Source organism: Harmonia axyridis, chromosome 1 (assembly GCF_914767665.1).
Source record: "Harmonia axyridis chromosome 1, icHarAxyr1.1, whole genome shotgun sequence".
Lineage (NCBI taxonomy): Eukaryota > Metazoa > Arthropoda > Insecta > Coleoptera > Coccinellidae > Harmonia > Harmonia axyridis.
The window spans coordinates 28285170-28310056 of NC_059501.1; the positions used below are offsets into that span (position 1 = coordinate 28285170).

The following is a 24887-nucleotide window of genomic DNA, read 5'->3' on the forward strand; positions in this document are numbered from 1 at the left end:
ACGTCAATTAATCACCACGTGTCGCATTTCGCCCTGTTAGGGTAATGAGGCGTGGCACAGGGTTCGGTGCTATTTGTAATTAATTATTACCGAAAATGCCAAAACTAATATACAGGGTCCTGCGACAGTGGCTCGGTATTCCATATCTCATATTTTTTATATGAGGGATTCTTATTGCTCGATAATTTGTTTGTCAATAGTAATCCTGTAAAACAGGATTGAAAAAATTAAAATATAAATTTACTTTTCTCTAATTCTGTGGTTATTCTGTTCATTCTTCCACATCTTGTAGAACAAAATCGTGCGAGAATATATCAGAAACGCACAGTTTTCATGGTTATATTTTATTATTCTATGTTGGTACTCCGAACTTTCCGCCACGGCTTTATCTGTCAATTCATCAATTTGCCTTAAAGAAATCAGTTCTGCCAACCAACATTTTTCAATGCAAAAATCACTAAATTATATTTATGGAAATATTTCATTAATTTCAATGAAAATGCAATGAATTAGAGAAAATAATGTATAATACTCGTACAGAAGGCTCATTCTACCACTCGTTCATTCCAAAACTCGCCACTTCGTGGCTCATTTTTGAATTTTGAACTCGTGGAAGAATATCAATGCCTTCTGCACTTGTATTATAAATAACTATTTCGGTTTCTACTTGAAAAATAGAAGATATTTCATACTAATGCCTTCTTGAAATATTGATCTGCGCGCCACTGTTGCAGAACCTGTACGAGTATAATAATTTAAAAAGTGATCATTACGAGCTTGTATGAAATTTAGTTGTTACACCGAATAGATCCTTTTTGTTCGAAAATTCTATAGATGCTAAAAATAACAAATTTTAATGAATGCTCATATCATTAAAATTCTTTTTTGTCCAGAAAACCTAGATGGGCGGAGAAGATCATATTCATGTGATCGCTTCTGCTGATAAATACAATTACCAATATTGAATATTTCACTTCATGCTGAGTCACCGTTTATAGTATAATGAGTTTAGTTGAGCAATGACATTTCTGTTTATTTCTCACGAAATGCATTTTAATTTCAATGAAAGGAAAGCTTAATTTTGCTTCCGAGTATATCGAAAGCAGAAGTTTTGTGATCTCTTTTGATATAAAAAAAATATTTGATCTCTGATTTCAACAGGTACGCTCACATTTCATCATTTCACAACCATGAAAATTATTGGAAAAAACGTTTTAGATGTTTTGGAATATCTTGAACAGATATAGTGGAATATTTGAAACTGTCATTTTTCAGAAGCACCCTGTAATTCGAGAAGGAAGCAAAATATTTACGATCTGATTTCTGATATCTTATTTTTTCGAAAAAGAAAAAATATATTAGGGGTCCTTGAAGATTTTTTCTCTAAGCCTTATAATTCTCGAGGTGCTTTCAGTGCAAATCTCCGAATTTGGAACAGCCTGTACAGGGTGGGCAAATTTCGATGTTTTAGCCCTACAAATTTTAAACCAGAGGAGATAGACAAAATCTGATACCTCATTCTCGATCTCTTTTTGTGAGAAACTAACAAGAGTAGTATTCAGTTTTGGCCACCTTCTTTTGTTTTAGAGTTATAAGCGAAAATTGGAAAAATGGCCATATCGAAAAACATTTATATCTCCGCTAATATTGATGATAGAGCTCTGAAATTACAACAATATACAGGCACTTTTTCACGTAGAATCCAGTGGCGTGCTCGTATTTTCAAAAGAGTTTTCAATTACGACGCTATGACCCAAAGTTATGTTTTTTTAAATAGGAACACTGGATTTCTGAGCCATTTTCTGAAAGCTTAATTTTGCCTGATTTCAAAAATATATAACATCGTATGGTTTGTATTGCAATAAATAACAGAAAATGGTCAAAAACCTTTTTTCACCTAAGAGTCTCAATATTTCTATGGTTTCAACTATTGATGAGCACAGAAAAATTGAGCTTTCTATAACAAGAGTAGTGTCCTTCCATTAATCTGATTATTTCTATGCTTTTTTCTAATTCCTACAAAATTCGAATCTAGATTTATTTTATAAAATAGTTTCGAAAAATATAAATGATCTCGGAAAAAATTTCCTTGGTAACTTGTACACAGTTTTAAATATTCATCCATTGAATTTGATGCGAAATATCGAGAAGAAGTGTCGACTGTGCATTGTGAAATTGTTGTCATTATTAGGTTGAATATTATTTCTTGTTTGTTCCCTTCGTAATTAAATTGTTGAGTTCAATCATATATGCGTTGTTTTATATGCTACTCAGAATGGATTGGTACTTGTGCGTATTCATTTGGAGACCTATGTAAATAATCTCCTGGTACATCGATCCCAATACAACTCTTCCGATCGAAACATTCGACCTTGTGGATCTTCTCGTTATTTCCAAATCAATTTTTAGATGAGAAATTTATAAAACATATCTTGATTCGAATTTAGTAGAAATTAGTGAAAAGCATAGAAATAATCAGATTGACGGAAGGACACTGCTCTTGTTATAGAAAGCTCAATTTTTCTGGACTCATCAACAGTTGAAACCATAGAAATATTGGGACTCTTAGGTAAAAAAAGGTTTATGACCATGTCCTATTATTTATTTTAATACAAACCATACGATGTTATATATTTTTGAAATTAGGAAAAATTAAGCTTTCAGAAAATGGCACAGAAATGTAGTGTTCCCATTTAAAAAAACATAACTTTGGGTCATAGCTTCGTAATTAAAAACCCGCTTGAAAATACGAGCACGCCACTGGATTCTACGTAAAAAAGTGCCTATATAATATATCAATTTCAGAGCTCTATCATCAGTATTAGCGGAGATATAAATGTTTTTCGATATTGCCATTTTTCCAATTTTCGCTTATAACTCGAAAACAAAAGAAGGTGGCCAAAAATGAATACTACCCTTGTTAGTTTCTCAGAAAAAGAGATCGAGAATGGGGTATCAGATTTTGTCTATCTCATCTGGTTTAAAAGTTGTAGTGCTAAAACATCGAAATTTGCCCACCCTGTACATTGTGTTCCAGAATAAAGAGGCTGATTTTATATAGGGAACATCGCATTCTCATGAGCCTATCACAGATCTTCTAGGTCTAGGACTAGAATTTATTTCCCTACGCCTCTACTATAATTTCTCCTATTTTCTTCTGTTATATGGGAGATTTTTCTCCCTTCTCATTTCTATTTTTTCTTCTACTTGGTTCTATGAAAGAAGCATTTCCTCTTTTCTGTCTTATTGGGATTTGTATTATCTTTCTTTATTTCTTATTCTCATTATCTTTTAGCGTCTCTATTGTCTTTATTATTTGTTTGTAAACTATTTCCCCAATAGTAAATTTGAAATTTTCTCTGATTTGTTGTTGCTTATAAACCATGGGCGCCAAGTGCTGTTCTGATTACTTTATTTAGTGCACTAAATAAAGTAATCAGAACAGAAAAGATCAGTTACAAAGTACATGTACTTTGTAACTTATCTTTCTTATTGTCTTTCGTATTATACCAGGTTACTAGTGCATACGTATTGCTTGATATCAGCACTATTTTTATTATCTTCAGCTTGTTTTTTAAGGAAAGTTCACTTTTTGGGTTGAGTAGCGGGTAGAGTCTCCAGTGCAATTGCCTTGCCCTTTTCCTGTTTTCTTTTAGCTGTTTGATAAAATTCATTCTTTCGTCTAGATTTTACTCCTAGGTATTTTGCTTCTTTTTTCATTCTATCGTCTGATTTTCTATTTTGACGTTTCCTGCTTTCTCTTTCTTTACTTGCAACTGTTTTCGTAGTATTCACTTTGAATCTTCATTTTTGAAGTATTCCATTAGTTTATCTATGTAAGTCTATCTGTAACTGACAAGTTATTGCTTTGCGTGTTCTACTATGTGTAAGTTGAAGAGCAGCGCCCCTATCACCGATCCTTAGGGAACTCATGTTGTATATTAGACCACGATACCACATTTCATCAAATGATTTTTCTACATGAATGCAAAAATGGTACAACTCTACAAAGTCTGACCAAAATATTATTTTCATTGCTTTTTTTTTAAATTTCCAATAATTCGGAATATGAAATATATCTGAATTTCGAGGTTAATCTCATCCTATTTTTCCTTGACGAAAATTAACACTTTCAATTTATTGTCCTCGGAAAACGCCCTAGAACAGTGTTGCCAGTTCGTAAACAAAAATTTTCGTTGGACGCCCAATTTTAATATCTAGAACTTTTTGGTTGGTAACAGTCACCCAATTGTCAGTTATCAGATGAACATTTGTGTATAATTCGAATTTGTAGAGTGTGTTGTCCTTTACATAATATTGTATCGATAAAATGTCAAGAGCTTGATTATGACTTTAGTGATAAATATATTTACCTTCCTCTCTATTATTCAAAATTTATGATTCGGTAATCAAGCGTCAAGATAATGGAGCTCTGTTTTCTCGTGGCTATGAAAATATTGAGAGGAGAACTGGCGCCGTGTTCCCTTGATATAATGTGAAACGCAATCACTCTGCGCCATTCCCCAAGCCGTTCCCTATTTCCGGCTTTTGTCGTTTTTCAGCCTGTTTACCAGACAATTCAACCCTAAGATCGAATTTCAGAGGAGTACAGGACTTTTCGACTAAGATAACGAATTCTATGGTATCCATGAAAGTCTATTATCGCATTGCAAGATTTTCCAAATTCTTATCTGGTATAGGAAATGTCGAATGGGAATATTGCACAATGCCAAAACGTGATTTGGGGTAGGGCTGGGACTTTTTCGCCTTTTTGTATTCGAATATTCATCCATAAATTTATTCGATTATTCGAATAATTCATTCGAACAACTATTCATGCTTGATTATTCATGAGTAGTCATGAATATTCAACTATTCGTTGATTATTCAGTGATTATTCAATGATTATTCAGTGATTATTCAATGAATATTCAGTCAATATTCAGTGATTGAACTCATGTTTTAATGAACCAATAAAATCCGAGCGTTTTGATTGAATATACCCTTTGCGACGTGGTATAATCGTTTTGGTGTTTTGCCTCTCGCCATATACGCTCTATTAGTGTGACGTCACACACCGCCATTTTTGGTTCTCCTGTCAGTGTTCGGAATCCAAACAAATAAATTGTCATTCAAATTAGTACGGTCTCGTTCAAGGAATTGGCTTATTTTCATAAATAAGAGTATTTGAGGAACGATTTCAGTATTAATTGAAAGACAGAAGGAACGAGGTTAATACCAGTAACTTTGAATCCTGTATCATTCCCCAGATTTTGTAAAAAGCCGTGTTTATTAGTTGAACCTCAAGTTCGAACTTACGGCATTAATCTCGTTTCTTCTGTCTATCAATTAATAGTAAAATCGTTCCTCAAATAATTTTATTCATCAAAATTAGCCAATTTCTTCAACGACAACGTACTAATTTGAATGACAATTTGTTTGTTTGGATTCCGAACACTGACAGGAGTTTATTTATAATTTTAATTCAATTGTATCTATCAATTTCAATATTATATAATTTCCAGTAATTTCAATATTAATAAAACGATTTGTCCGTAGTGAATCACAAAACCTTGTTTTAATCATTCCTGAATAGTGAGTCAAGTGATCACTCAAACTTATATTCGTAACTTCATAAATATCCAACTACTCACCGAATAGAAAACTATTCACTGAATAATCAGTGAATACTCAACTATTCACTGATTATTCATGAATAGAAAAGTAGTCATTGATTATTCAACTATTCAGTGAATATTCATGACTATTCGAATAATGCAAAATGCAAGTATTCGAATAATTATTCAATGATTATTCAAATCATTCATTCATGATTCCCAGCCCTAATTTGGGGGTATACAGGGTGTGTATGAATAGTTGCGAAAAAATTGAGGTGGTGATTCATTGTCGAAAAATAGGGTGGGTCTTTCATATTATAAACTGTTTTTTTGAGCCCCCCTTTTTATTTACAGCCCCTTAAAAATGGCGTCCGTAAAGCAGTTATTAATTTTTTTCTTAAAAAGAAATAAATTAATGAAAATGAAATTAGGCTTTTAATCGAGCAGCATTCAACAATTTTTTGGCGTTCTTCGTCAATGATTCCAAGGGGTAGAAAAAGCCTCCATCTTGTTGCGCAATGACTCTTTCCATATTCATATTTTACAATAATAAAATTAATTGTTGATAGATTGATCAATTCTCAACAAATTAGGTCCCTTGTAATTTTTTGCTAAAATTCACGTTTTTTGGGGAAAAAATTTCAACAGATAATACGCCTGAGTTGTGGAGGCTGGTATTATTTTCTACCTTAAATTTATCCAATAGGCGGATGTGAAAACGATATTTTTAATGAGAACTGGTATTAAAATAAAATAAATGTCACAAAAAAACAATTATAAAATTTTCACAAATTAAAAACTACTTTTCGGATGCCATCTTTTGGGGGCTGTAACTAAGCAAGAGGGGGCTCAAAAAAAAATTTTATATGAAAGATCCCCCCCTGTTTTTTGACAAGGAATCGCCCCCTACATTTTTTCGAAATTATTCAATACACCCTATATAGTTTGATCCTAAATTGAAGGTTCAAAGGAAAATGAGAGATTCCTTGGATAATTTTGAGAAAAATCCTATAAACATGGGCAAACGTATTTTTTTTGCGAGGCACAGGGTGTTTTTTTGAGGACTCTGGGCCGCCATCAAACATTTTGGCGCCCTGGCAAAATAAAATTTTGCCGCCCTGCTTAAATTTTCTTCGAAGGAGTGTCCCAGGATTTTTTCAATTTCATGTGGAATCGTATTTATTCAACTTAAATCAACTTGTCATATTTTTCAAATTATTTTATTTTTGTCGATTTCATCAAAAAAAGGACTGCATTGTTTAAAAGTACGACGGTCTATAGTAAAAAGACAACGTAGTTTTAAAGACTGCATTTTAGTACCAATTTAAATTTCATAACTAGTTGAGAGCGCCTATTCGATTTCAATAAAATTGGAAATTTCTCTATTTTAATACAAAGAGTGGTATTTCACTGAAAAAGCATTTTTTGGGTCAAAAAAATGTCTTTTATTCACTGAATCTGCGACAATTTGGCGCCCCGGCAAAATGTCCAGTATGTCGGTCCTGGCGGCGCCACTGTAGACCTTCTTTTTTGTGATGATTATAACAGTTTATAGAATCTTTACCTCGCTACAGATTGGCAAAATAAGTACCAAAACTAAAAATGAATTTATTCATCACAGCTTACCAACTGTATATTCATAATGATTTGGGGTTTCCTGAGGATTACAAGAGAATAATTTGAAAGTTTTTTCTCGAAATCGGTAGCAAATACGACAAAACTACAAGAAACCAAAAAGTGTAGTACTGGACCAAAAATTTTTCTCACATTTTTTTAAACTACCAGTGGGCCACCAAATAAAATTCTTGAGGAAAAAAGCGGGCACCGTTCCACCCTGTAGATTTGCATTCAAAATCAGCACATCACATGAAGAATAACTCAAATTAGAATATCAATGAAGTTAAATACATCATGAAGAGAAGGTTCTATAAAAGGAAAACTTCAAAAAATTGAACTATTAACCTGTATCTCGAAAACAAAGTGTTTGTGGACCCATGGAATCAAGAGAAAAACTTCAGAAAAGATGAGGCGCCATCTGAGCATTCATAAACATACTTTAAACATTCACTCCATAGGGTCTTCTGAATTAAAGATGATTTTTTACTTTTTTTTTGTTCGTTCCTGCATATAACGAAAAATTAAGAAATTAAGGAAAACACGTAAAAACTTATATGATTCACGAAGAATCAAGCAACAATTAAAAAAAAATTTGCTATAATCTGCCGGAGATTAAAAAAAAATTAACTACAAAATTTGTTGACATTCCCTTAATTTGGACGGTGTATTCAAAGTATTAGATCATTGTTTTAAATTTACGGAAATTATTGATTGATTCGTAGTGTTCATAATTAATGAGCGCTAATGCACCTAATATCATCATCTATCATTTCGACGATATCTGTAATTCTCGAATTTTGAGAAAGGAGTGATTAAGTTCTACTCACTGATGACCTCGCTGATGACGCATTCGGAGGTAGATACGTATCTTGAATGTCGCAATTGAGTTAATTCAAAATTAAAAAATCATTCATAAAATATTATCCAATATTAACGTGGCCACATCGCCGATAGACTTGAGATTTTGGGAATTAAAATAAAAAACAATTCCATTGTATTGAAAATTTATTGTTTAAATTTATTGAAAGCTTATTGTTAAAGATTTACTGAAAATTTATTCAAAATCTATTTTTGAAATTTGTCTAGTTTCACTTGGATATAGGAAATTTGATCTGACAGAAATTTACATTTCTGTTGATATAATTTCTTTCTAATCTATGGTCATACTTTTTCTAATATAAGAAATCGCAGCATTGCCATGGCGTGGCGTTCTTCAGCTAGCGTAGATTTAAACGAAAAAGATCTATATTTTTCGAAAACTGACAAAGATAACCTCAATAAATTATAGGTATATATTTGAAATCAGGAGAAAGAATTCTACAGATTTAGAAAATACCAGTTCACATAAAATTTTTAGGTTTATAATGCTTTTTGTATTTCCTAGTACGGAATTCTGAATCCCCATAAAATACTTTATATTTGCCCATTATACGTTTTTTTAAGGCCATCAATATTAACGGAAATAGCTATCAAGTAAAATATGAATAATCACCCTGTACAGGGTGGGCAAATTTCGATGTTTTAGCACTACAACTTTTAAACCAGAGGTGATAGACAAAATCTGATACCCACTTCTCGATCTTTTTTTCTGAGGAACTATCAAGGGTAGTATTCATTTTTGGCCACCTTCTTTGTTTTCGAGTTATAAGCGAAAATTGGAAAAATGGCGATATCGAAAAACATTCATATCTCCGTTGATATTGATGATAGAGCTCTGAAATTTAAACATTATACAGGCACTTTTTTACGTAGAATCCAGTGGCGTACTCGTCTTTTCAAAAGGGTTTTTAATTACGAAGCTATGACCCAAAGTTATGTTTTTTTAAATGGGAACACTATATTTCTGTGACATTTTTTGAAAGCTTAATTTTTCCTGATTTCAAAAATATATGACATCGTATAGTGTGTATCAATATAAATAATGGAAAATGGTCAAAAACTTTTCTCACCTAAGTGTCTCAATATTTCTATGGTTTCAAATGTTGATGAGCACAGAAAAATATAGCTTCTTATAACAAGAGCAATATCCTTCCGTCAATCTGATTATTTATATGATTTTCACTAATTTCGACAGAATTCGGATTTAGATATATTTTATAAATTTTTCATTCCAAAATGGTTTCGGAAATAATGAAAAGATCCACATCATCGACTGTTTCAATCGAGATAGTTGTAATGAGATGAATGCATTGATAAATTATTTCTATAGGTCTCTAGAATGAATACGTTCAAATATTGACTTGTGCGGTTGACTTCTTTCTGGAAAACTATTCAAATAGTCTTGTTATGCTGCATCCTCATTATAATTGACCATATTCACCGTCGCCATATTGTTTTGCGACAATACCAACTACTCAGTGTTCCCAACGGGGAAATTTTGAGTTTACTAGAAAAATACCGCTAATATCAAAAATACTATCAGCCATAGAGACTATTCTTCCACTGACTATTTCCAGAAATGAAGCGAAGCCTTCATTTATACACTCTGCCACAATTAATTTGTTCAGAAAACCACCTTTCACTAATGTTTTTATTTCCAAAAGGTGAAATTTTTGCAAAATATTGTCCCAAACAAGCCTATCTGACGTAGCAGCCAGAAAAGGTACACATAAACTTCACTTAGAAACTTTATATTGTGGAATTTTTCTAGTAAACTCAATATTTCTTCGTTGGGAACACTGGGTAGTTGGTATTGTCGCATAACAATATGGCGACGGTGAATATGGTCAATTGCACCTAATGTAACATTCGAGCATATTGAACTTTTCGTTATTTCCATAATTAATTTTGAAATAGAAAAATATACAAGTATTTCGAAACAACGATACTCGTAGCGCTGATTTGATTTCAAATGATATGAATTGATGATTTGACAGTCAAAGCTCGAATCTCTATGATAGCAGTCCATTATTCTGTGAGAAATTGAGTAAAAAGCATAGAAATGAAGAAACTAATAGGAGACTGTGGCAATGATACAATGCTAAATTTTTCTGTGCTCATCAACATTTGAAACCATAGAAATATTGAGACACTTAGGTGAGAAAAGTTTTTGACCATTTTCCATTATTTTTATTGATACAAACTATACGATGTTATATATTTTTGAAATCAGGAAAAATTAAGCTTTCAAAAAATGTCACAGAAATATAGTGTTCCTATTTAAAAAAACATAACTTTGGGTCATAGCTTCGTAATTAAAAACCCTTTCGAAAAGACGAGTACGCCTCTGGATTCTACGTAAAAAAGTGCAATGTTTAAATTTCAGAGCTCTATCATCAATATCAACGGAGATATAAATGTTTTTCGATATCGCCATTTTTCCAATTTTCGCTTATAACTCGAAAACAAAAGAAGGTGGCCAAAAATGAATACTACCCTTGATAGTTTCTCAGAAAAAGAGATCGAGAAGTGGGTATTAGATTTTGTCTATCACCTCTGGTTTAAAAGTTGTAGTGCTAAAACATCGAAATTTGCCCACCCTGTACATGGAATTTCTCATTTAAAAAGTTGTCATAAAGGTAGCATCAAAATTCTTTTTCTCGCCAAATCGACTCAACTCTATGATTGAACGGAGCGACATCGGTCATTTTAATGGTGCTCAAGTGTATTTGGTAATTTTCATAATGGATAAAAAATATCTTACAAAGAATTCTTATTAAAGAATTTGCATTGCAAATGGAATTTCGTGTACTGCAGCTCTGAAAACTTTGCATATTCGTATCGAATGAATGAATTCATCAAAACATGGGTGTATCAGTAGTGCATTGAAAGCGACCGAGATATGCTTCGCTTTCTGAAAGACTTCAACAGAAACTTATCATCGATAAAATGAAAGAAATATTGGCTTTAAATCGTTTCAAGTTTTTGAGGTATAGCTGCTGGAAGATTGGACAATAAAATAAATATTAGTGTGTGAACTTTTTTCGAGATTTCAAATTTCAAAAAAAATACTAGATGTGTGGAAAAACACTTGAATTTTTCATAACGAATCCAACAAATCAAAAACTATTATCCACCCAACATCCTGATGTCTTTGCTTTCTTTTGACTCATTTATAAACTAAAATTAACTGGTCGAGGCAATTCGATAGAAGACAAAAAAAAACTTAGCGAGTACTCCTCCAAATACATGTAAAGAATGTTGTGATGATCGAATTAATCATTGGATAAAGCATATTATTTTGGAAGGCGGTGACTGGGTGGGACACATAATGACACTGAAACAATTGTATTTAAACCTCGTAGCTTCGAATTTAATGCCGATAATATTTAATTTCAAAACCCCTTTTAAGAACAGTCATTAGTGAAATTCACCAAATATTCCACTTGCCAAAGCAATGGATCAAAATAAGAACAGGACATTTGCATTAAAATATATACAGGGTGAGACTTCAACTTGTACATATATTTTAACAGTAGATTCCCTGGGTTAAAAGAAACACTTATTTCTTTTACCATTTTTTTTTCCGATTCGGCTCGGTTGAAAAGTTACAGGCTGTTGAAAATCCATAAAAAAAAAATTTTCAGTTATACCTCTTGAATGGTTCTATCGAAGGAAATGATTCTTGGAATATAGTTTTTAATTGATATGATGCATCTTCTCCCAACATAAAATCCATCCAAATATTTCAGTTTCTTCATTACATTCCATAAAAATGCTAGAATTTCAAAGAACCCAACTCTTAAAAGTAATTTGAACACTCATTGAAGAATATTTGACCATTTTGAAAAATAATAATATTTCTCATATTTTTTCATTCGAATAATTTGATTTTGAAGAAACATACTAAATCATTTATGATTGACATACTTTCAAGAGGGCTTTAATTGTTTCAACGTGAAAACAAATTAAGTTAGTTGAAGAAGTAGAATATTTAAATGTGGATATTTCTATTGAATACTTTTAGTTTATTTTCAATGCCAAAATCAAGATGAATCAAATAGTAGGCTTGGCTATAATGTGAAGAACCTGATTGAGAAGTACCTGTAAAACAAAATATTCAACACCATAAGTTCAAGTAATAATAATTACAGCTTTTGTTGCATAAAAAAATGTCATCAATTTGATTAATTTTGGATATAACTATAGTTCAGGTGTGAGTAGGTATCCATTTAGGAATCAATTTACACAAGTGGTGTCCAACTTATCCATCGTTGAATAAAGTCATAAACTTCTTTCAATTCATACCCACATTTTCATACTGAAATATTGAACTGGTGATGGGAATCAATATTTCTATGTGGTATAAATGTAACAACGCAAATTCTTTCCATTTAATAGAGGAATTGCTTTCGGAATTATGTATGAACTGAACACTTCACAATAATTCGAATTGCTTCCACATCATTGTTTTTTTTTTTTGTAGTAGAACTCAATTATCTTAAATTTCTTGAATTTATGTATGGAAACTCAATATTTTGTTGGGTTTCTTCAAATTTAATGGAGTTTATTCAGTAAACAAGGTCATGAATAACCTTAAAACGGTGTAAATATATTTGAGCATAGATTATTATTCTTAGATTCCCAAGACACATAGAGTTAGTTCATAATTCTGTAGCGAATTTCTCTTATGGTTGGAAGAACTTTGGTGTGCATATTCCAGGGGTGGCAAAGCTCAATATGAAAATGTAAAATGGCTATATATTTTCATCTAGGCCAAATCGGAAAAAATGGTAAAGGAAAAAAGTGTTCCTTTTGACCTCAATAATCTACTGTAAAAAATATGTACAAGTAAAATACTCGCCCTGTATAACTTCACTCAATAAGTTTTGGGTCTAACAAGTAATCGTATATTCTAACACAACTTGCAGAATAGGCTCCTATTCCAACACGAATACGAAATTCGAAAACGAGCGACGAAGGAGCGAGTATTAGACGATATTTTCTCTATTTCAGTCAAGTTTTGTGAAATATTTAGAATTTGTGAAAATTTAGATTTTACATTCTAGTTACTTTTGTGTTGTATCTTGGCAGTTGGTGTGACTGTTACGAACATTGACAGATTTGGGAATTTGGATATGAATCGTACTTTTCAAATTTTGGAATAATTTACAATTACTTATTAAATTAGTGAGTTATGTCTTTCCAAATCGATTTAACACCACCAGAATTAAGAGAAATTGCGAATAATCCTACAAATCATTCCACCATATCCAAATTATATTACATTGAACATTATTGACGTTTGTTGAAATTTGATAGGATTGAAAGTCAGTATAGACAACGACAAACCGAAAAATATAACTGAAAACTATGCTTTAATGAGTTAATTACAGCACTGTTTTTAGAACTGTAATGAACTCATTACGATACTGAAATAGAGAAAATATATTTTTCGAAATAGGCTTCAAATATTGCAATCACTTTTTCATTACTGTCAAACTTCTTTCCCTGGAACATTCTTTTGAAGAATACTAGTAATAATTGGGCCCATATCTGAAGTATAAGCTAGTTGGTCAAGCAGTTGAAAGCGCAAAAAAAGTCACAAAATAAACTTTCCAGCTGATGTTTGAGATTTTGGTCTCTTTGAATGGCCTTTACCGACTGCTTCACACTCAGCTAAAGCTCTCTATTGCACTCGAAAGTGTAGTGAATAGTGATGATCAATGTTTCATCCACTGTCACACATCGACGTAAAAATTCCTTCATGCTTAAACAGCTCCAAACAGTATTCGGAATCTGTGACTCATCAACAGCTCAAAATGGATATAAATCAAGAACCAGCCCTAAAAACCTAAAATTAGTCTCTACCTGATATAAGGGGAAACAATCAAGTAATTTGTATCATCAGCAAACAATCGCAAATGTACAAACAGAAATATAAAAAAGCCAAATAATTTATGTATACAAGGAATAAAAGTGGGTCTGTAATTTTGCCTTGAAGAACGCCCAAGTTTATATCCACATCATTCGATGTAAAATATTCACAATTGGCGTCTAGGTCAACTCTTTGCTCTCTTGATGTAAAATAACAGATATATTTTCTTATTTATGTGGGTAGAATAAAACAAAGATTTCAAGGGAATTTAGTCTATTAGTCCCAAGGGCGTAGATTCTATCTTTTCTTCTTCTTTTCGAAAAAAAATTGTTTTTGCAACAACGTTTACTCATATCTGTTATGTGAGAAAATGAGTTTTGATAACGAAAGTTTGAACCAAATTACTCAAAATAATTGTTTTATTACCAATTAGGTTCTAACCTTAAATACTGGGATTTCCTAAAATTGAGTGACGAAGAAAAATTTCTTGGATAATTTTAAGAATAAAGAGTCCCATAAACATGAGCTCGCAAACGCTATGTTTTCGATATATAGGGTGTTTCTTGTATAGTCGTCTTTATTAATCTTCGCTATAGAAAGGGTAAATAAGTACCAAACTTATAATTAATTTATTCATCGCAGCTTACTAACTGGATGTTTATAATAATTTGGATTTTCCTGAGGATTACTACAGAGCTATTTTGAGTTTTTTTTCTCGAAATCGATAGCAGATACGACAAAACTTCAGCAAACCAAAAAGTGTAGTACTGGACTCATTTCATTTTTCTAAACTACCAGTGTACCCTTCCAGAAAAAATATCACCCTGTAGATTTGCATTCAAAATTAGCATATCACAAGATGAAAACTGTTAATTGGAATATCTATGCCAATTCAAGTTGAATATCTTGTGAAGGGAAGGTGCTATGAGAAAAAACTTGAACTTAAACACCGGTATCTCAAAAACAAAGCGTTTGCAGACTCATGTTATAGGACTTTTTTTTCTTAAAATGATCCAAGAAATTTGTCATTTTCATTTGTACCTCCAATTTAGGAACACCATCTAGATATAATTAATTCAAAACTGATATTTTCAAAAATAAATTGCAATTTGAATGAAACACAATAAATTGTACAACACAGCCCAGACAATTTTTCGATGCGAATAGCTCAGTTCAGTTCTTTGATAACTACAGTTTTGAAATTTTGTGACGAGAAAAAACTGAAAACAACGGGTAAGTGTATACCGATGACGGATGCAGAAATCGCAAATGTCAAATGAGGGGCGATGTCGACAAAGCGGATAGATGAAGAAAAATAATAAAACTCGGACATAGACATGCTCATGGTCGATAAAAGTACTCATTTTAAAAGCGATAATGAACTTATAAACCGTAAAAGGGTCCGATTTTACACTACCATGTCGATTTTAAAGGGAAGTAAAATGATTATTGGTTCATTTCATGGAAAAATTTTCGTTCTTCGTTTTTGCGAGAATTCTGATATTTAATATTTTGGAAATCTTTGGGGGGGTGGGGGGTTGATAATTACTCCACTTTTCTACGCCCTTGATTAGTCCACCAGTGACGTCGCTACTGCTACACATATCAGTGTTATAGTATGGAAAAAGTGATACGCCACTGCAGATTTCCCATATGGATTTTTCTTCTGATTAGTACTAATATCCGGTCTCTCCTCAATTCTTCCTGTTGCTATTGATTAATGGCTCATAAGTAATTGGAAAATAATCTTCGATATAGATTTCCGCAAAATTTCAAGGTTGATCGTATGGCTCTGAAAATATTGTCTTAATGAATCTATCCGTAACAAACAATTGGCGGTTTCAAATTTTCAGGCTCTTAGCTACTGCTATTAGTGGGTCGTTTATAATGGTGTGTGGTTAAGGTTTCGAAAGAATACAATAAAGCTTCATTCACACAAGGTCGTTAAAGGCAAACCACGTGCCGAATTCATGACCCTAGTGCCATTGTTCGTCAGATTTTCGAAGATAATCTCTTTCTTAATTGTAGAAAGTGGTTTACATTTCAGATTGGTTACTTCTCAATAGGAGAGTCCGTTCTATCAGGTGCGTAGGCCAGTTTTGCTATTGGTTGAAGAGGCAAAAGGATTCACCCCAATTTTCTATGGCGATATCGAAAAAAAATTATATCTCCGTTAATACTTATGACAGAGCTCTCAAATTAAAATGTTATACATGCACTTTTTTACGTAGAATCCAGTAACGTGCTAGTCTTTTTAGCAGGATTTTTAATTAGTGGGAACGACTTATGGATCGGTAAAAAAAGGTGATTAGGAAAATTTCATACGGATAATCGTTGAAGGATGAAACTCTTCAAACACTCTTAGCTGAAACTAATAATGTGATAAATTTCAGTAAAGGGAATTTTAACTTAATTAGTTTTCATTCGTACGTTTGAGAAAAATTGAAATTTGACTCTAAATAAAAAACAGGATTTAATCATCGTTCTTTTTCCATTGAATCGATATCCCCACTCCTATTCAACTACGCCTTGGATAAAGGATAAAACAATTCCCTTATAAGTAATTAATTGCCTTCACGATTTATGAATAGGCTACCACTCGTATTAATAAAGTTAGACAAAGCCTACACGTGACACTCCTTACTAACGCATAGTTTGTAATAAAAATCAATAATAAAATTCATGTTTTAGAATTCTCATCACTTATTATCTGAAAACTGGCTTTTACCCGCAGCTCTGCTCGCCTGTTGATTTTTCAAAAGACAACCGTTTTTCCCGCGAAGATTGTCCTTAGTCTATTTCTATCTACTTACAAAACACATTGCTCACTGACATCAAAAAATTCCACACTGAGCCCTTCTGAAAGCTTATTCAACGCCCATCGAACTATCCGATGGCTTTCGCTACAATATCTCTAATTATTAGAGTTTTTAGTCGGATATATACTCAAACAATAAGGTTCGACTGATGACGAATCCGTCCTCAAATTCGATTCTGTCCGTCCGTATAAACTATCAATTTCGATCGGACGGACTAGCAAACTTGAAATTTTCAGGGTAGGTTGGGTTAGGTCGAATACCATGGTTGAATTCGTTAATGGACAAAATCCTACTAGGGGTTCCGTAAAAATTTTCATTTTGATATCGAATGTCAATTTCAAGTCTCGTGCACTTTTTGGGTGTAGTTATGAAATACCAATTTAAAAACTGAGCACATCGTCGAAGCTATAGAAAATTGAAAAAAGATATTCCTATGATTAAAGATCCGATTGGGTTGAGATTTTACATGTATATACAGAATAATCATTTGAAGCTTTCTGCAAAATTTTGTCTTTATACCGTCATCAAAGCCATATAAAACTCAAGTAGAATAGTGAAAGAAAATTGTTAATGAGTCTTATTAATAAAAAAAAAGGATTTGCTCAAAAGGAGAAGGTAAGAGAAAAAGTATTTGCTTCTAGTAAAAAGTAGAAGTAAAAGCATATCCTATTATTGAGGATTACCTTTTACTTGGGAGCAAATCCTTTTGCTCAGATGTAAATGGATCCATACGGAAAAGACATATTGAAATGTGGATCAGCAGTTAGAAACCTGGCTGTCTCACCCAAAATGGGATGCACTGTACAGCAGAAATATAGTTCCATTCTTGTCAAAAAATGTAGGTCATTGTTTAATTTTTCAAGTAATTTGTCTGTGCACGGATTAGTAAAAATTGAAAATGGTTTCAAGTGAAATTAAATACGAGAAGAATTGTACATTTTCCAATTTCACGCGGTAGATATTCTGCAACATTGGAAATCGCCGCTTGAACTGGCCCAAACACCTTTCTATGATCATCCTTTCCTTTTTAAGCAGCTTATTGAATTTCCTCTCTGTTTCAACATAAAGATCTGAGAAGGATGTCATCAATAGTGGCTTCAAACCATATCCATCATTCCCTATTACTACTGTGCTGTGTTTTGTATGCATAACTTCTCTAACTTGAGAATTTTTCCAAATTCATATTACGCTTCAAACCACAATACACCCTTTTACTTCAACAAATAATCTGCCACTGACCAGATGCGTCATTGTTGGAGGATTTGCTTCAAACTAAAAGTAAATGGTGACTTTTATCAATAAATATTCACTCCAGTTATGAGCTGCAACGATTTTGCAAAGACGCGGTAATTTGTCAATTCATCGTACGTGATTGGTCGCTGATGAATCGGCTACTGATGCGCGTATCTAGAGAAAGGAAGAGAGAGATTTTTCTGGAAGATGTTCAATAATTGTTGAGATTTCAGAAGATATAAGTATTTGTTTTAGATTTACTTCAACAAATAATCTGTCACTGTCCAGATGCATCATTGTTGTAGGATTTGCTTCAAACTAAAAGTAAATGGTGACTTTTATTACTAACCATTTACTTCATATAAACAAATTTTCTAATTTCTACGGATTATTTTATTTCTCTATTGAAGTAAAAGATTTTGCTTCTTTTTTATTAATAAATAAAGAACCCGTGAAGACCACATATCAAAAGCACGTCAGCGATGTCTTCATTTTTATTGTAACTTTCATTGGAATACATTAATATTGAATATTGAAAAAATTACCCAATAATTCTTTTACAATAGATCCTACCTACATAGTTGAGATTATGCAGGTGGAAATAAAATAACAATTTTATGCTTTATGTGAATTTTCGTGTTCATCTGAATTATATAAATAGAAAATTGAAGCATAATATCGAATAAAAATCAAGCGAAAAGTAATTACTTGAATTCAGGAGCTTTTGGGCGCTTGATCATGGACTAATGACACTCCTAGTATAATATATGGAGTTCTTTGGTTTCCAAAGATTCAATTGAAATTCTAGTATTAAGTAAAAATCATCAATCTATTATTTTTCCATAACCTATAATGGATCATAGATAACACAATATTTGCATATCTCTTTCATATAGCCTGCATATCTCCCGGGATTGTATGCAGTGAAGATGAACGTATACAAATACAAAACCTATGTATGGCATGATGAAATGTGTTTATTTCTTCAGAATCAATTCGCTCAGATAAGAAAAGCATCTCGTTAAAACAATGCAAACAAACAGATATACTCAATTCGAGACATGATTTTCTATTCCTCGCGTTGTTTATGAATCGAAGCTACGATTAAATACCGAATGTTCTTTGATGTCTAAACTCGTAAATCATTTTTGCTCTCTGAAGGACCTGAAAACGAACTGACATTGCTCTAAAACAATATAACGTGTTTTAGTGTACAAAAGGTGTTTGCAAGCCATCAATTTTATTGGAAGTTCAAACACGTCTTGAATGCATTTATTCATATCCAAATAACTTTCAGTTTATGCCGTCTGCGAATAGCTTTTGTCTGCTCTCATTGATTCCAAACTTTGTAATCGTCCAAGAAAAGAAATTACCCCTTTAGAATGTTGGGTTTAGGTTTGTTGTTGAAACCAAATGTCGGACAAAAAATTAGGAAAGCGCTGAGGATAAATAGTATCATTTCTCCTCTTTCGTCTGACACAATCTAGACACATTCCAGAAAGAATCACTTCTCCAACTATCATAGTTCAAATTTTGTATCGGAAAATTTCAGCCAAAATCGGGAAGGTTGTCCATACATGATCCCGCCATGGTCGACCCAGCAACCGGGACTTCCCTTCAGTGCTTTCCTCATTCTTTTACAAATTCTGCTTGAATTTTCTTTAGGTCTGATGCCGCTATTGTAAAATTTTCAACGAAGCTTGGAATAACGATTTCAAACTCTATACAATATTTCGTGCTGATCTCAGCCATAGAAAATTCGAGAAGAATATTGGAAAAGACGCTCAATATTTCCATGATTATAGATTTGATCTGGTTGAGTTTTTTTAGATAGCATAACCTAGAAAATTTCAAAAAAATATCGAAAAACAAAAATCTAACATTTCAATAACAACAGATCAGACCGAGTTGAATTTTTGCGTGTGTATATATATAACTAAATATACCTACGCGCAAAAATATTCAGAGCGACGTCTTATACATACGTATTTTATATCTACAAATATTTAAATTCATTTAAAATTTCAATTCATTTAAATGAATGAGATTGAAAGAGTTAGACGAATTTTTAGAAGCTTTGCTTAGTTTTGGTAAAATAATGATGATTTCTTCGCATTCTTCGAAATTGTTTAATTTAATTAGAAAAATATCGATAGAATATTTGTTGATTATCTCCTTTTTTTTTCAGTGACGTTATCTGCAGTACTTCAAGATGGCCAACCAATTGTAACGTTTTCTCTAGGCAAACAAATTGTGATTTCTTGCAATGCTACATCGGATGATAAGAACGCTAAAATAGAAGTAGAATGGTGAGTTTTCATATTAGTTAAGACATTCATATACTCGTAAATATAGATTTTCCAGCATTGACGAGATCTATTATGGTTAAGCTCTAAAATTTTCGAAATTTTTTTCGGCACACTATCATTAGGTTCCGTTAGTTAGAGCTTACATTCTCAAAAAGTGTGAAAATGCACATTCCACAGGGTGTACCAAAAAAATGCAAAGGACCAAACCGCGTTTTTTATCGAATTTTCAGATTGCCTAGAATAAATGAAACCAAGTTTGTTCGAATAAAAGATGCGCGTTGCACATGCGCAAACAAAATATCTCAGTTTCTACTAGTTTTTTCCCATTATGACATTGAAGATACATATAAAACCCAAGGGAAGCGAAACATGATAGTTCCTATGAAGGATGTTGAATTTATTAATGAAATTGAATAACAAAAATTATAACTATACACATTCAGATATCATGATTTAATTCAATATGATTAGTACAGATAATGGTTTTCAGGAAAAAGAATGATGTAAATATAGATGAAGTCAGTTCACTAAAAGATCGACATAGGACAACTAAAAAAGGTTCTATACACAAATTGCATATTGATGATGGCAGAGAAGAAGATATTGATAAATACACTTGTGCTTTAGACGATGACAAAGAATCAAAGGAAGTTGATATTCAAGTTTTCAGTAAGTTTGAATACTGATACCAATATACACTTCTGTCCAATTTTCATTTGTACGATTCATAGCTACTTACACATATAGAATGTCATTTGTTACTTTTCCATTCTAGCAAAGCCTGTAGTCAAAGTGCAAAGGAGCATCAACACAGTAGAACTTGAAGTCCTAAAAATTCGTTGCACAGTTAATGGAAAACCTCCTTCTAATGTAACTTGGTACTATTGTGAGTAAACATCGAAAATAATTGTGATCGCACAATTTTAATAACTTTTTCTTATTCTAGCTAATGAAACTATGGCTGATAAGGAAGTCACTGAGATTGATGATGATAGAATAACATTTGAGAAAGATGAAGAGAGAGGTGTTGAAAATGCAGTACTAGTCAAAAGCAACATTCAAATGTGGGATAGGGGAGTGTACACTTGCGTTGGTGAACCACCTTTTAAACACAGACTAATCAATGACACTTGCATGGTCAGGGTTAAAGGTAATAATTTTTCGATTATTGTCTTATTGTCAAATGAGGAGTAGTTATCGTTGATGCTTCTTATCAGAATAATTAATCAATTATTACTAGTTTTTATTCTATTATTTCTATCTTGCTGTTCAAAATAGAAACTATTGTGAAGATGTCATTCACAAACTGGATGTAGTGTTATAAAACTTTCATAAATGGGAGGTTACCCTTTAGACCACTTTTGAATTCATTAAAGAAATATATATTTGAAGATAAGACAAATCAAGAAATATAAGTTATCACTGATGATAATATAATTTTATTTATTTTTTTTCAATTAATCGCAAAAAGCAATCATTTCACGTGGATTCCAAAATTGTTATCTAGAAAAACTAGAATGTCCAATGTCTACTAGAGAAACCAAGGTGTCATTAGGCATATTAATTAGTAAACAAAAAGTACATCGCACACTTTTTATGTTATACATAAATGTGGTCAAGCTCAAGCACACAGTTTTTTATTATTATACATACAATGTGCCCCAAATTTTAAGGAATTGCTGGGTTGTGAAAAGAGATAGAGTAATGTATTTTCAAGAGATTTATTTTTTAAATCAAAGATACCACAAACACATCTGTTCTAAATGTCATTGTTTCTGTGCTATAGGGTGATTTCCGAATTTTTCCATTTTTACACATAAACTTTATCTTGGTTATTGAAACATTTTCTTGTTGTTTATAAAATTTTGACATAACTTTTCTTAATATTTTTTCTATCTTGTGTTGTTCCAACCATTAAAAGCTTTCTAAAAGTATAAGGCAGTCCATATTGATTTTCTCAAATGACGCCACATTATGAATTTTACTGCTTTTTCAATATTTTTGAATAATTATAATAATATAAAATTGTTTTCAATCTCTATCTATATATTAATTCGAATTTATTTTCAGACAAATATGCTGCTTTATGGCCTTTCCTGGGAATTGTTGCCGAAGTATTTGTATTATGTGCTATTATTTTGATATACGAGAAAAAGCGAAACAAAACAGAACTCGAAGAAAGTGACACAGATCAAAGCCCCGATCAGTGAGTAAACCGAATTTTTGTGGTAATCATCGTTATTTCCTTAAATTTGTCGACCAAAATGTCCAAAAGTCAATAAAAATGTATCATTTTTCTATTTTCAGAAAAAACACTCCAGATCACAATAAAGATTCCAACTTGAGACATAGGCAGTGAATTCTGCCCCAAATTAGTAATAATTTGGCAATTGAAAAAACCATCAATAAATCCATTATTTCGACATTTATTTTAATTTATTTATGTTTAGAGACAATTCCGGATTGGTTTTTTTGCAAGCCAATTGCATATACTGTACAAAGAAGTTATTACCCGTTAAAGATCTTCCTAAGCTCTAAACCATAGTTTAGCCTTACAAGTTGCAGCTTTTTGATAATGGTAGTTTAGTTGTTAGTCAGTACTTATTTTTTCCAATTGTTTATTGGCACAATATATTACCTGCAACTTGTGAGACATATAAACTTGAATTGTTAGCATACTCTTGTATATAGGTAAAATAAGGCAATGTACACAAAACCGCCCCCACTTGTTTATAAAAAGTAACTTCATTTATTATTATGCACATTTGGACTGTTGTTTATTTTTTATGTTTTATAATATATGAGCTTAAACGTTGCATTCAATACTTTAAAAACTATCTACTTAGAATATTGAAAATTAACTCCTTTTCTGACTGTTGTCATTCATCTTATACTCCAAATAAATCACTTCACTTGTTGCGATATTAGTAATGCTTTCATACACATTGTACATTTTAGAGTTAGAGAGATAAATGAGTTTATTATGAATCAACAGGGCTGAAATAATGTAGGCTGAATCTTCATTGATGCAAAACTGCCAAAGTTTTACCAATCATTCTGTTTTCGCTCTGCATAGGCCATTTTGATGTAATGAAGAAATTATATAAGAATATTCAATTACTACTGGCGATCAAAGGAAAATTATTACATAATGAAAACCCTTTCAGTAATGACACCAGAAAGATGAACAATAATACCAAACAAAACCTCGCAAATGCCTTAATTGTTGAAAATACTGTCTGCACAAACCAATAGTATTATTCATCAGTATTTTCATTATCATATAAGTATAAATACAATAATTTAATGTGTTGAAAAATCTATTTCTTGTTTGAACATTCGTTTGAAATGTTTTAGAGATTCTGTTATATAAAATATTGTTAAATATTCATGGTTAAATTTGTCAATGAATATTCTTTAAAAAGTTCTGTGGAAATTAAATTTTATCGTTAAAAATATATAGATCCAAAAATTTGGTTTTTTAAGAAGTGCACTGACATAAATGTCCAGTCGAATTATATTTTCGTAAAAACCTTTGTGATGTTTTGGAGTGATGATTTCCAAAGTTCTAATTTTCCTTTGTCGCTTTTTCATCATTATTTGGAAGATATTGGTAACTTTAATCCATGGGCCTGTTCATATTTTGAATAATGACTTAATGCTTTATTTTATTTCGTTTGAAAGTTAGGAGAATTAACATTGATAGTAGTCTATTCAATTGAAAAATGGATATGCAAATTTTAAACTGAATGTGGTAGATTTTAGAACACCCCTGATAAAATAATATTAATTAATTCATAAATATTTCATTCCCCCAATAAATAAATCTTGAGCATCACAGATCACATTCCTTCACAAATCACTAAGAGCAATCAGTGAAATTAGTTAGCCCATATTGATAAAATATAAAAATATGCCCTTTTGCAAATATACAGCGTAATTTTAGGGCGCGTTCTGTTGATATTCTGTGAATGAAGATTGTAAGATGGTTATTTGTGCAATATTGTCAATTTATTATTGAAGCAATTTTATTTCCAGTCTAATTTTCTTCTGGGTGAATTTAATATTGAACAGTGCCTTCAGTGTCGAAGCATTAGTAAATAATCAATACCTTTTGATGTCTACGTCTAACATAATAACTGCATCTTACAGTTGTTCATCAATTTGTTGGTCGATTCTCATGTTTATATCCAGTTTTACTCATGTACCATTGAACGTGTCCTAACTGAAAATAATGAACAATATCTTTTCATTCAGTTTGTGAAAATGTACGTTATTTAAATTTCCATTGTAGAAAGTTCTCTTGATCCTTGTACTTATTAATGAAGTTGGTGCTTGCACGGAAAACATGTTGTTGATGAATTGTTTATTGAATTTTGTGACGCAATGTAAAATAATTGTACTGTGATGAATATTGCGGAATTAAAGTAATATCTATGGATTTATTTGCGCAGCAAGTTGTTGCATCCAAGATTCATCTCAAAGAGATTATTTACCATGTTTTGAATAAATCTTCAACTAGTTAAAAGTTTGA

The 24887-nt window shown here is 31.9% G+C and overlaps 1 protein-coding gene across 4 annotated transcripts in view; it reads left to right on the forward strand.

Annotated features, from left to right (window-relative positions):
* LOC123680598 (basigin) overlaps positions 1-24881 on the forward strand; it is a 40652-nt gene extending 15771 nt beyond the window's left edge. The window contains exons 2-7 of one of the 4 annotated variants that reach the window (XM_045618602.1): positions 20233-20353; positions 20844-21022; positions 21129-21239; positions 21300-21503; positions 22424-22581; positions 22661-24881. In XM_045618602.1, the coding sequence (XP_045474558.1) occupies positions 20233-20353; positions 20844-21022; positions 21129-21239; positions 21300-21503; positions 22424-22563 (755 nt within the window). In that variant the 3' untranslated portion in view covers positions 22564-22581; positions 22661-24881. Of the gene's footprint in view, positions 1-20232; positions 20354-20843; positions 21023-21128; positions 21240-21299; positions 21504-22423; positions 22582-22628 lie in introns of all 4 variants that reach the window. The other 3 variants (XM_045618591.1, XM_045618599.1, XM_045618583.1) reach the window with 3 other exon arrangements.
* Positions 24882-24887: the final 6 nt, after the last annotated feature.